Raw genomic sequence first — 14,161 nt, forward strand, 5'->3', positions numbered from 1 at the left:
CCTTGTTCTACATCCTTTTCTGAATATGGCTTGAATTTCTGGCAATTCCCTGTTGATGTATTGCTGCAGCTGTTTTTAAATTCTTTTTAATAAAACTTTACTTGAGTGTGGTATTTTGCTATAATTGCCACATTCTGGTGGATCACTTGTATTTGGAATGAGCACAAATAATGAATCTCTTTTAGTTGGTTGGCCAGGTAGCTGTCTTCCAAATTTCTTGACATAAATGGGTGAGTGCTTCCAGGATTGTATATGTTTGTTGAAACATCTCAATGAATATTCTTTCTCTTCCTGGAGCTTTATTTTTTGTCATTTCCCTCAGTGCAGCTTGGACTATGGACTAATTGGTTGAATACCAACCAATTCTTTTTGGTATAGTGACTCTGTAGTCCTTCCATTTTCTTTTGATTCTTCCTGCAATGGTCAATATTTTGCACATAGAATCCTTCAGTACTGCAATTTGTGGGTTGAGTTTTTTTTCTTCAGTTCTTTCAGCTTGAGAAACACCAAGCATGTTCTTCCCTTTCAATTTTCTAACTCATGTCTTTGCACATTTCATTGTAATAACTTACTTTGTCTTGAGCCAACCTTTGAAATCTGTTCAGCTCTTTTACTTTATAGTTCTTCCTTTTGCTTTAGCTATTCTCTGTTCCAGAGCAAGTTTCAGAGTCTCTTCTGACATCCATTTTGATCTTTTCTGTCTTTGTAGTGACCTTTGGCTTTCTTCTTGTATGATGCCTTGATGTCATCCCTTAATTCATGTGGTCTTCGGTCATTGGTGTTCAGTGCATCAAATCTGTTATTCAGATGGTCTCTAAAATCATGTGGAATATAATCAGTATTATTTTGGCTCTCATGGATTTGTTTTAATTTTCTTTAGCATCAGATTTAACTTGCATATGAGCAGTTGATGGTTTGTTCCACAGTTAGCATCTGGCCTTGTTCTGACTCATGATATTGAACTTCTCTATCATCTTTTTCAACAGATGTAATTATTTGTTTCCTTTGTATTCCATGTGGTGAAATCCACATGTACTCACTGTTAATGTTGTTGAAAATTATTCGCAGTGAATAAGTTGTTGGTCTTGCAAAATTCTATCATGAGATTTCCAACATCATTTCTTTCATCAAGGCCATATTTTCCAACAGCTGAAGATGATTCTTTGTTTCCAACTTTGGCATTCCCGTCACCAGTATTTATCAGTGCATCTTGATTGCCTATTTGGTCTTTTTCAAGAAGTTGCTAAAAATCTTTAGTTTCTTCATCTTTGGATTTAGTGATTGTGGAATAAATTTCAATAATGGTAGTATTAACTGATCTTACTTACAGAGGTATGGATATTATCCTATCACTGACAGCATTGTACTTCAGGATAGATCTTGAATTGTTCTTTTTGGTGATGAATGTGACACCATTCCTCTTCAATTTGTCATTTCTGGCATAGTAGACCATATAATTATCTGATTCAAAATGGCCAATACTAGTCCATTACAGCTCACTAATGCCTATAATATTGATCTTTTTGCCTTCCATTTTATTTTTAACAACTTCCAATTTTCCTAATTAGTACTTCGTACATTCCATATTCCAATTATTAATGAATGTTTGCACCTCTCTGTTCCCATTTTGAGTTGTACCCCATCAGCAAATGAAGATCCCAAAAGCTTTACTCCATTCACGTCATTAAGATCAACTCTCTTATGAGGAGACAGCTAGCTCTTCCCCATTTGTACTTTAAGTGCCTTCCAATCTGAGGGGCTCATGCTCTGGTACTGTACAGACAATGTTTCATTGCTATTCATAACATTTTCAGTGGCCAGTTTTTTCATAGTGGATGGCCCCATCCTTCTTCCTAGTCTGTGTTAGTCTGGATGCTTTGCTGAAACCTGTCTGTCATGGGTGACCCTGCTGGTGTTTGAAATACCAGTGGCATAGCCTCAGAGTAACGCTCAAACCACCAGAGTGTGACAAACTGACAGATGAGTGGTGTAAAGGGTAGGGGTTTCCAAAAGCTGTTCCCCTCTCCCCCCACCCCTGACACTTTATCGCTGATTTTTTACTCCCAAGTTAGTCCACATTGTGTCTCCAGCAATTCATCATTCACAGTCTAACGTCTTTCCACATACTGGCTCTCGCTCTGGGCTTGTGTTCCTGTACTTCTATTTTCTGTAAACTGTGATTCTCTATTTACTTTTCTGTCTCCTTAGTTACGGGGGCAGCAGTTTGCTGATTTCAATTTTCTGATGGGTCTAAGAAGAGTTGTTGATTTTTAGTTTGTTCATCTTTTTTGTTTTGAGAATGGGAGTGACAACATCCCAGCTCTTCATATGTCATTCTGCAAATCTGAGGTCATTTTAACAGATAAATCCTTCCTATTTTGCTCTTAAAAATAAAAATGCAATCTAAGTATTGGTCTTTTATTTTATTTTAATATGCTAAGTGCAGAATTTATAACATAATTATAGCAGAGAATTGCTTTTAAACAGGTAAGGTTTCCCCTTTTCCCATTAATTCCCAGGAATATAAATTATTTTAGGTTATTCGTCAAAACAGCTAAATCTTACTTAATCTAGAAACCAAATTGTAAAGAACATTATATTATCTTTTTTTCTCTTACAGGAAAAGTAAGAAGCTTAAGCTCATCTTTGTGGTCCCTAACTCACTTGACAGCTTTGCATCTGAGTGACAATTCCCTGTCCCGCATTCCTTCAGACATTGCCAAGCTTCACAATCTGGTGTATCTGGACCTGTCATCTAATAAAATTCGTAGTTTACCTGCAGAACTCGGAAACATGGTATCACTCAGGTATGCAGATTCAACTTAGAACCTAACTATAACCACCTGTGAAACAAAGTATAGCATTAGTTTTGTTTTGAAAAAGCACTATAAATTTGATGATATTTGAACAAAAGTAAACGTAACTATATCTTTCATGTTAAATTTTCTGGAAAGATTGAATGTCATCTAAAACAGAATAAATTAAGTAGATCTATTGCCTTATTTTTTATATTTTAATTGTTATGTTTTGTGTAACATACTTTATTCTTGAACCAAAATTTTGAGATAAAGTGGGGTAAGCAAATATAAGGCAATTACATTATTCCATTCAAACACTCACCTGTGACATACTGCCCTCATCATTCTAGTGCTTTATCCCACTAAATGCCGAGGTAACATGATCCTTAACACAGAGTCCAGGAAACCACAAAATCCTTTTGCTGTCCCAGGGCTTTTATGCATGACTGTATTGAAGCCTAAATTTGAAAAAACTAGAATTAGTTGAATTTGGGGAGTTATAGTCAGGTGTAAAATACAGAACATGGAATTTGCAGTCATATGGAGTCCAGATTTGAATCTTGACTTTGCCATTTACATGTTGTGTGATCTTGGGTAAGGTTCTTAACTTCAGTAAGCCTGTTTCCTCATCTGTAAAGTTGTATGATACCTACTCAGCAAAGTCTGAAATGAAGTATATTTGAAGAAATAGGTAAAATAGCCCTACCCTGGAGTATGCTGGTATTTAATATATGGTAGTTACTGTTTTCTTTACTGTTGTTGTTAGGTGCCATGAAGTTGGTTTCAACTCATAATGACTCTATGTACAGTAGACTGGAACACTGCCCAGTCCTGTGCCATCCTCAGTCATTACCATGTTTAAGCCCACTGTCATAGCCACTGTGTCGATCCTTCTCATTGAGGATCTTCCCCTTTCTTGCTGACCCTCTCTACCAGATGATACCCCTCTCCAGGGACTGGTCCCTTCTGACAACATGACCAAAGTATGAGCAGTGAAGTCTGGCCATTCCCACTTCTAAGGAGTGAGAATTTTATAACCTCTGTTTCATAAGGTAGATGAGAAGCAGCCAAGTTGAATATAAAGCCAAAATTCTCCTAGTCTGCTGTCCCCAGTGGAAAATCTTGCCCCATTTCATATTCCCTGCCTTTTCTCCATTGTTCCACAGGCTTTGCTGCCTTCTGCCAGTTGCTACATAGCAATGAGGAATGAGCTTTTTAAAAGTTTTGTTTTCTTTGCCTCCCTTTCACATTTTTATAAGCTTAGTTATTGAGTATATACTATATCATTTTTAATCCCCTAAACAAGATTTACTTAAAAGACCTCCTTTCCCACATGATATATTTGGAAATCAACAGGAACCAATTATTCAGAACTATTTCTCTTGTTCAATTTATGGCTTCACCATCCTCTGGTTTGCTCAGGAGTAACCAAGGTGAACCAAAGATTATAGAAGTAGTTCTCCTTCACACTTAAAAACTAATAAATAAAACGTAGGAAATTGCTACTATTGCAGTGTTGGGTGTTTGCACCCCCCATTGAAGACTCCTTTGATATTTATAATATAATTATCTGTGCAAAACAAATAATTAAAATAATCATTAGTAGTTAAGATGACTGCTATTATTTCCAAAATGAAACTAATAAGTTTAGAGCAATATCAATCATAAGCTTAATTATACAGCTGTCACAAGCTTCTCTGAGTTGGTACTACGTGATGATTTGATGTCTCTTTGAACAATTTGCACATTAGACTGCCTTATCATTTTCACTTTCTTAAACCTGTGTAGTAGATCCCAGGTGTGCTAGACCAAGAGTCATAGGGTGGTCTGTGGTCTGGTATCAGTTTGCAACTTTGTCACCAATCTGCAGTGAGATAAGTACAGCAATTAAGAGTGACTTCATACCTATCGAATTAACGACTTTTAAAACTTTGGGCTTATATTGTGTACTTTTTTCTCATTTTATTTTTCTAGTAACTTTTGTAGTTTAAGCCCACTATGCTAGACAATGGAATATAATACGAAATTTTGTCATTCTTAGAAGTTTGTATTCCAGAAATTATATTGTACATTTTATCTGTTAGTTAAAAGTTAAAATGTCTTCTGACTTCCTGGAATTTTTACATCAACAGGGAACTCCATTTAAATAACAACCTGTTACGAGTTCTACCTTTTGAGCTGGGAAAGCTGTTTCAGTTGCAGACTTTAGGCCTGAAAGGTATGACTTCCATGTTGTGCTTCTTATGGTTTATAGGTATGTGTTTGAATCTAAAGAAGCAGTGAGAGAGAGAATCATTTTGCCAGAGGATTTGCAGGCTCGTTTTCCCGAAAACCTCATCTGTTTCTTAGATATATCCCCACGATTTTCTTTTTTGTCTGTGGATTGTCTGCTATGTTTTGTATTTGTGATTCTCTGAGAAGATTGTTTTGCTTATGGCCTAAACTCGCTTCTTTACTCTTTAATTGCCTGTATATTTTGCAGGACGTTCCTGATGCCATACTTTATTTTATCATGTTCTAAACAGCTTTTTTCCTTAATCTCAAATCTCAAAAACTAAGGGACATTCAAAATGTAAAAAAGTAGACAATTTGGACTTGAGCATATTTTCTGAACCTTGATTTATGAGGACTTGATTAATATATTAGAAGGTGGAGACATAATTGATCCAGTAAGAACTATTGGGGAATACTATTTTAAAGCCAGCAAGATTAAAAGTCACATTTAAAAAAAAAAAAACAAACTTGCCGTTGAGTCGGTTCTGACTCATAGCGACCCCTCCTTGGGTTTCCGAGATGGTATCTCTATGGAAGTAGATTGCCCAGTCTTCCTTCTGTGAGAAGTGGCTGGTAGGTTTGAACTGCCAGCCTTCTGGTTAGCAGTCAAATACCTTAGGCACTATGCTACCAGATCTCCTAGTAACATGTTAGTGCCTATAAATTTTTTTATCACATTAAAAGATTCTTTACTAGTTTTAGTTTCTTAGTGCTGCTATAACAGAAATACCACATATTCTGCTATAACAGAAAAACACAAATTATGTTTTCTCACAATTTAGGAAACTAGAAGTCCAAATTCAGAATGCTGAAGCAGTGCTACCTTTCTCAAAGATGGTAGCCAACCACACCACTTTGAAAGTTTTTGTTTCTTTTCAGCTTTTTGCTCCCATTTTCATGGTGATCTTCATGTGGCATGCATCTCCACTCCATTTATGATTGCTTCTATGTGCCTAACCTGTTCTTTATATCTCAAAGGTGATTGGCTTAAGACTTAACACTGTATAGTGACATTGCCTCATTAATATAACGAAGAAACCTTATTCCCAGTGGGATTATTCCACAAGTGTAGGGGTTAGGATTTACAATATATATTTTTAGAGGGCACAGTTCAGCCCATAACAGTAGTCTTAGATAGGTATATCCGTTTACTATATAATTGATTCCTAAATAACAAGATCACGTCATCATGAATTACACTATTAGTCTTAAAACTCCTGTTATAAAATGAGGTTTTATTTCTGTTAATCTGTTTCATAACATAAAAATAACAGTATTCTAAAAAAACCAAATTAAATGAAAAAAAAAAATTTTAATGGGAGCTCTGGTGGCATAGTGCCTAAGGCACTTGACTGCTAACCAGAAGGTTGGCAGTTCACACCCACCAGCCGCTCGTCGGAAGGAGGACTGGGCAATCTACTTCCATAGTGATACCGCCTTGGAAACCCAAGGAGGGGTCACTATGAGTCGGAGACAACTTGATGGCACATAACAACAACAACAACAATCTTACAATGTGTGTGAAACTATATTCAACCAATAACACCTTTGTAAATGATTCTTTGTGTAGTTGTTTTTTTGTGTGTGGGCTGAACTGGTTGAGACTTTTTAAAATGGAGGACAGTGAAATGTGAGCTGAGGATGCCTTTTAATGTAATGTTTTCCTGTGGTAACCCTAACTCTCTCTCTCTCTCTCTTTTTCTTTCTCATTTTAAATTTAAAGATCAGAAAAATAAGAAGAGTTGCAAATTGTATCCATATCCTGGCCACCAAAATTAAATACTATTTTGTCACCTTAGTGTCAATTTTTAATGCAAAACAATTAGAACATTATGGAATGTTGAGGCCCTCTTTGTTCTTCTTCTAGACCTTTTATTATCTCAAAGGCATCTACTATTGTATGTCCTTCCAGTTCAAGGTGTTATAATCTTAACAGTATATTTCTTATGAACCTTAATCTGTATTCATTATGCTAAGGACCCACATGCTTTATTAGAAGTTAGGATCATCAAACACAAATTTAAGGTACATAAAACCTGTGAAACTAAATGCTTGGGGAGGGGTCGTCTTTATGGTACCTTTGTTTTCAATAGTTCCTGGGCGGTGCAAGTGATTAACACATTTGGTTGCTAACTCAAAAGGATGGAGGTTCATGTCTACTCAGAAGAACCTCAGAAGAAAGGCATGAGGCTCGACTTGTGAAAAATCAGTCATTGAAAGCCCTATTAAATAGCAAGGTTCTACTAGGATACACGTTGGAGTCTCGATGAATTGGAATCAGCACTACAGCAACTGGTTTTGGTTCTTAACAATGATGCCTTGCTCTTTCATTTCAGGAAGACCCGGCTTTTTATGTTTCTTCTTTGGATATTTCACAGACTTTTTTTCTCAGATACTTAGTTGTACAGTGTTACACATCTGCCTAAAAGCATTCTTCTTTTCACTGATTTCAATTTCTTTGGACAAAACCTATTTTGTCCTTTGAATTTTGCCACTTATAAATGAATGCTGTTGTCCAAAACGATTATGTTATCATTGCTCTCTCTGAAAACTTCTGTTACTGATTTCTCATGGTACCTATTAATTATTTGGAAGAGAGAAAATGTATTAAAGTCATTCACTTAGTTCTGGATAATGTCTGTTTGATGCAGTGTATTCCCAAAGAGCTAAAGTTTGTTTTATGAATGAGTTTGTGTTATTTTCTTTAAAGTTGATGGATATCATGGAGCTAGCTAGCATACTTCCGTAGTTTCATTCTTTTAACATTTTCCCTTGTCTTTCAAAAATGTTCTGTAATCAACCCAAAGAAATCATCAGCACCACATACACAAACCCCACAAAAAACAAAAAAACTCAGCAAGATGACAGCAGTAAATGCATTTTGTTGTTGTTGTTAGGTGCCATAAAGTCGGCTCTGACTCATAATGACCGGATATACAACAGAAGGAAACGCTGCCCCGTCCTGTACCAACCTCACAATCCTTGTTATTCTTGAGCCTGTCGTTGCAGCCATTGTGTGAATCCTTCCCACTGAAGGCCTATCCCTTACCAAGCATGATATCCTTCTCCAAGGCATGGTAAATACATGTTCTTGTTGTTGTTAGGTGCCATCGAATTGGCTGCGACTCGTACCAAACATATGTACGACAGAAGGAAACACTGCCTGGGCCTACGCCAGCCTCACAATCCTTGCTGTACCTGAGCCCATCGCAGCAGCTATGTGTCAGTCCATCTCTTTGAGAACCTTCTGCTTTTTTGCTGACCCTCCACTTTACCAGACGTGATATTCTTCTCCAGGGAATGGTCCCTTCCGACAGCATGACCAGAGTAGGTGAGATGAAGTCTAGCCATTCTAGCTTCGACCAGCATTCCGGCTGCACTTCTTCCAGAACAGATTTATTAGTTCTTTTAGCAGTCCATAGTACTTTCAGTATTCTTTGCCAACCCCACAACTCAAAATCATCAGCTCTTCTTCAGTCTTCCTTATTCATTGTCCAGCTTTCAGATGCATATGAGGCAATTGAGAATACCATGGCTTGGGTTAGGCACACCTTAGTCTTCAAGGAGGCTGGCAAGTCCACACAATTGAATGCTTTTGCATAGTCAATAAAGCACAAGTACATATCTTTCTGATACTCTTTGGTTTGATCCAAGATCCATCTCACATCAGCTATGATATCCCTCATCCCACATCCCCTTTTGAATCCAGTTTGCATTTCTGGAAGTTCTCTGTCAATATACTGCTGCAACCATTTTTGAATTATCTTCAGTAAGATTTTACTTGCATGTGATATCATTGATATCTTCCTGGTATTCTTTGCTTTGAGCCAAGATCCTTGGACATCAGCAGTGATATCCTTCATTCCACATCCTCTTCTGAATCCAGCTTGCATTTCTGGATGTTCCCTGTCAATATACTCCTGCAACCGTTTTTGAATTATGTTCAGCAAGATTTTACTTGCGTGTGACGTTAATGATGCTATTTGATAATTTTCACATTCTATGGTATTACCTTTCTTTGGAATGGGCACAAATATGGATCTGTTCCAGTCAGTTGGCCAGATAGCTGTCTTCCAGATTTCTTATTATAGACAAGTGAGTGCCTCTAGCACAGCATCCATTTGTTGAAACATCTCAGTGGGTATTCCATCAGTTCCTAGAGCCTTGTTTTTCACTAGTTCCTTTACTGTGGCTTTGACTTCTTCCTTGAATACCATTGGTTCTTGGTCATATGCCACCTCCTGAAATGGGTGAACATTGACGAGGTCTTTTTGGTACAGTGACTTTGTGTATTCCTTCCATCTTCTGTTGATGCTTCCTGTATCATTCAGTATATTGCCCATAGAATCTTTCAGTATTGCAACTTGAGGATTGAATCTTTTCTTCAATTCTTTCAGCTTGAGAACTCTGGAATGTGTTCTTCCTTTTTGGTTTTCTGACTCCAGGTCTTTGCTCATTTCATTATAGTAATTGACTTTGTCTTCTCAAGCTGCTCTTTGAAATCTTCCGTCTAGCTCTTTGTCTTGTTATTTCTTCCATTTGCATTAGCTACTCGCCGTTAGAGGACAAGTTTCAGAGTCTCTTCTATCATCCATTTTAGTCTTTTCTTCCTTTCCTGTCATTTTAATGATCTTTTGCTTTCTTCACAAATGATGTTCTTGATGTCATCCCACAATTCATCTGGTTTCAGTCATTTTTGGTCGGTGTGTCAAATCTATTCTTTAGGTGGACTCTAAATTCAGGTGGGATATAATCAAGGTCATATTTTGGCTCTCATAGACTTCTTTTAATTGTCTTCAGCTTCAACTTGAACTTGCATATGAGCAGTTGATAGTCTGTTTCACAGTCAGCTCCTACCCTTGTTTTGGCTGAAGATACTGAGCTTCTCTATCGCTTCTTTCCACAAATGTACTTGATCTGATACCTATGTATTCCATCTGGCATTGTCCACATTTATAGCCACCATTTACATTGTTAAAAAAAAGGTATTTGCAATGACTAAATTGGTGGTCTTTCAACATTCTGTCATGCAATCTCCGAGTCCATATTTTCCAGCTACTGGAGATTTCTTGTTTCCAATTTTTGCATTCCAGTCACCACTAATAATCAACACATGTTAATTGCATGTTTCGTCAATTTCAGACTGCAGAAGTTGGTAAGAATCTTTAATAATCTCTTCTTTGGCTTTGGTGATTGGTCCATAAATTTGAATAATAGTAGTATTAACTGGTCTTCCTTGTAGGTGTATGGATATTATCCTATCACTGACAGCATTGTACTTCATGATATATCTTCAAACATTCTTTGTGATGATGAATGCCACCCCATTCCTTTTCAATTTGTCATTCCCAGCATAGTATAGTATATGATTGTCTGATTCATAATGATCAAAAGCAATCCATTTCAGCTCACTAATGCCTAGGATTTCAATCTTTATTCATTCCATTTCTTTTTTGGCAACTTGCAATTTTCCTAGATTCATACTTTGCCCATGCCATGTTCCAGTTATCAGTCGTTCTTTGCAGCTTTTTCTTCCCATTTTGAGTCATGCCAAATCAGCAAATGGAAGTCCAGAAAGCTTTATTCCATCCATATCATTAAGGTCTACTTTGAGGAGGCAGCTGTTCCCCAGTCATATTTTGAGAGCCTTCTCTTCTCAGGAGTTCATCTTCTGGCACTATATCAGACAGTTTTTCCAGGAAGTTCATAAAGTTTTCCAGTAACATATCACACAGTGTTTCACTGCTGTCATGAGGCTTTCGCTGGCCAGTTCTTTGAGAAGTGAATGACCTCTTCCTTCTTCCGAGTCTGTCTTAGTCTGGACACTTCACTGAAACCTGTCCACCATGACTGACCCTGCTGTTATTTGATATACTGTGGAATAGCCTCCAGCTTCACAGTAACATCCAAGCTACCACAGTATGACAAACTGACAAATGAGTGGTGGGGTAAATGGATTAAGTTCACCAGTCAAGAAACAGTGTGTGGCAGAACAGATAAGAAATTATGACCCTTCATTACGCTATCTCCAGGGGATATGCCTTAGACACAAAGACAAAAATAAGCTATACATCAAAGGCTGGAAAAATATCAAGGAAATGGTAATCAAAAATAGCAGGAATGGCAATATTCATTTCTGTTAAGATAGACTTTAAGGCAAAAACCAGCATAAGAAACAAGGAAGGATATTATATAATGAGTAAAGTGTCAATTAAACAAAAAGATACAATCATAATAAATATCTACACCCTCATTGAAACAGCCTCAGCATACACAAACTTCAGCAGAATTGTGGAGGGAAATGGATAATTCCACAATAATAACACCAAAAAAGAAATTTTAATACCCCACTTTTGGTGAAGAAGAGAACAACTAGAAAGAAACTAAACAACGATACACAAAATCTAAACAATACAGTCAACCAACTTGATTGACCTTATAGATGTTTAGAGAACACTACACCCAACAACAGCACAATATACATACACTTCTCTAGCACACATGGATCATTCTCCAGAATAGACTATATGTTAGGCCACAGAGCAAGCCTCAATAAATTAAACTCATTGAAATACTACAGAACATCTTCTCGGAGCACAACACTATAAAATTAGAAATCAGTAGAAAGAAGAACACGGGAAGAACATCAAATACATGGCAACAGAATAATACCCAACTTAAAAACTACTGGATTTTAGAAGAAATAAGAAATGTGTGTGTGTGTGTGGGGGGAATTCCTTGAGTCAAATAAGAATGAAAGCACAACATACCAAAACCATTGGAACATAACAAAAGCAGTGTTCACAGAATAATTTATAGCAATAAATGTACACCTCAGAAAAAAAAAAGAGAGAGCTAAAGAACTTAACAGCTTAACATCTCCAACAACTAGAATAGCAACAACACCAACAAAAAAGCCTCTAATCACCTGAAGAAAGGAAATATAAAGATTAGAACAAAAATAAATGAAACAGTAAAACAGTAGAAAGTATCATTGAGACTGGAAATTAGTTCTTGGAAAGGATAAGTAAAATCGACAAACCACTGGCAAATAACAAAGGAAATGGAGAAGATGCAAGTAACATGAATAAGAAATGAAATAGGTGATCTCACAACAGAACCAATTGAAATAAAAGACTGATAATACTATGGTGTATTCCAACAAATTTGAAAACCTGGAAGAAACAGACAAATTTCTACCTATCAAAACCAATACAAATTGAGCTAGAAAATTTGAACAGACATAATACAATAAAAGAAATTCAACAAGTCATAAAAATGCTCCCAACAAAACACATCACAGGTGAATTCTGGCAAACAGAAGAGCTGACATCAATTCTATCCAAACTATTCCAGAACATAGAAAAGGATGAAATGCTCAAGAATTCCTTCTGTGAAGCAAGGATAACTCTGATACCAAAGCCAGGCAAGGCACCACTATATAAGAAACTATAGACCACTATCCTTCATGAACATGTTGTTGTTGTTATTTGCTGTTGAGTCGGCCCCGACTCATAGCGATCCCTCCTTGGGTTTCCAAGGCAAGTATCACTACGGAAGTAGGATTGCCCAACCTTCCTTCCGAGGAGTGGACCATAGAGGCAAAAATTATTAACAATATTATCCTAGCCAGTAGAATCTAAGAGCATATTAAAAAAACCACAACATCATGAACAAGTGGGACTCTTACTGGGTATGCAAGGATGGTTCAGAATTGGAAAAACAATGGAAAATGACCACATGATCATATATATCAATGCAGAAAAGGCATTTGGCAAAATCCAGTACCTATTCGTGATTAAAAAAACTTTCAGAAAATGGGAATAGAACAGAAATTCCTGAAGATAATTAAGGGCTCTGGTAGCATAGTGCCTAAGGCACTTGACTGCTACCCAGAAGGCTGGTGGTTCAAACCACCAGCCACTCCTCAGAAGGAAGGTTGGGCAATCTACTTTTGTAGTGATACTGCCTCAGAAACCCAAGGAGTCGTCGCTATGAGTCGGGTCCCACTCGATGGCAAATAACAGCAACAACAACATACAAAACCAACAGCTGATAATATTTTCAGTGAAGAGAGACTGAAAACATTCCTTTTGGTAATGGGAGCCAAACACAGATGCCCTTTATCACCACTCTTAGCAATATTGTATTGGAAGTCATAGCCACAATAGTAAATCAAGAAAGGGAAATAAATAAAAGTCATCTAGTTTGACATAAACTAGCAGTTTAGACTGCAGTCAGCCACAGGGGTCCAGATGAGGAGAGAGAACCCAGGCACGCCCAAAGAAACAGGACGGTAGAGTGGGAGAAAGGGCATTAAAAGCCAGGAACCCGGACAGAGGAGCAGTCAGCCACAGGGATCCAGGTGAGGAGAGGGAACTCAGGCACATCCAAAGCAGCAGGGCGGGAGAGCAGGAGAAAGGGTATTAGAAGACCCAGGAATCTGGAGAGAGGAGGAGTCAGCTACAGGGACCCAGGTAAGGTAAGGGTGGTACGAGAGGTTTCTAACAGGAAGACAGACTTGTCTGTCGATTTGTCCTACCATGGTGACATGCTGATGTGAGTTTTGAGGCTGAGCCACTGGTGTTTCAAACCCAGCGGGATGCACATAGTGCACAGGTATCAGCCCAGCTTACAGACTGAGGCAGACTAGGAAGAAGGAAGAGGCCGTCCACTTCTCAAAGAATTGTCCAGGAAAAACCTTATGAATCGCAAAGAAACACTGTTTGATACTTTACTATGCAACTTTATGAATAGTCCGGTTAAGTTAGAAGGCTCTCAAAATAGGACTGGGAAAGAGCTTCATCATCTGAGTAAACCCAGCCTTACTCCTATGGATAAGAGAAACAGCTGCAGACATCCATTAATCATCGGAACATGGAATGTACAAAGTATGAACCTAGGAAAATTGGAAGTTGTCAAAAATGAAATGGAACACATAAAGATTGATATTCTAGATATTAGTGAGCTGTAATGGACTGGTTTTGGCCCTTTTGAATCAGACAACCATGTGATCTACTATGCCGGGAATGACAGCTTGAAGAGGAATGGCGTGACATTCATCATCACAAAGAATGTTTCAAGATCTG

The 14,161-nt window shown here is 37.6% G+C and overlaps 1 protein-coding gene across 1 annotated transcript in view; it reads left to right on the forward strand.

Annotated features, from left to right (window-relative positions):
* CNOT6 (CCR4-NOT transcription complex subunit 6) overlaps nucleotides 1–14,161 on the forward strand; it is a 93,711-nt gene that overhangs the window by 37,119 nt on the left and 42,431 nt on the right. The window contains exons 2-3 of the mRNA XM_007953426.1: nucleotides 2,621–2,807; nucleotides 4,931–5,016. Coding sequence (XP_007951617.1) covers nucleotides 2,621–2,807; nucleotides 4,931–5,016 — 273 coding nt within the window. The remainder of the gene's footprint in view (nucleotides 1–2,620; nucleotides 2,808–4,930; nucleotides 5,017–14,161) is intronic.

Source organism: Orycteropus afer, unplaced genomic scaffold, assembly GCF_000298275.1.
Source record: "Orycteropus afer afer isolate SDZICR_OR568_19922 unplaced genomic scaffold, OryAfe1.0 scaffold00393, whole genome shotgun sequence".
In the NCBI taxonomy this organism is placed as follows: Eukaryota; Metazoa; Chordata; class Mammalia; order Tubulidentata; family Orycteropodidae; genus Orycteropus; species Orycteropus afer.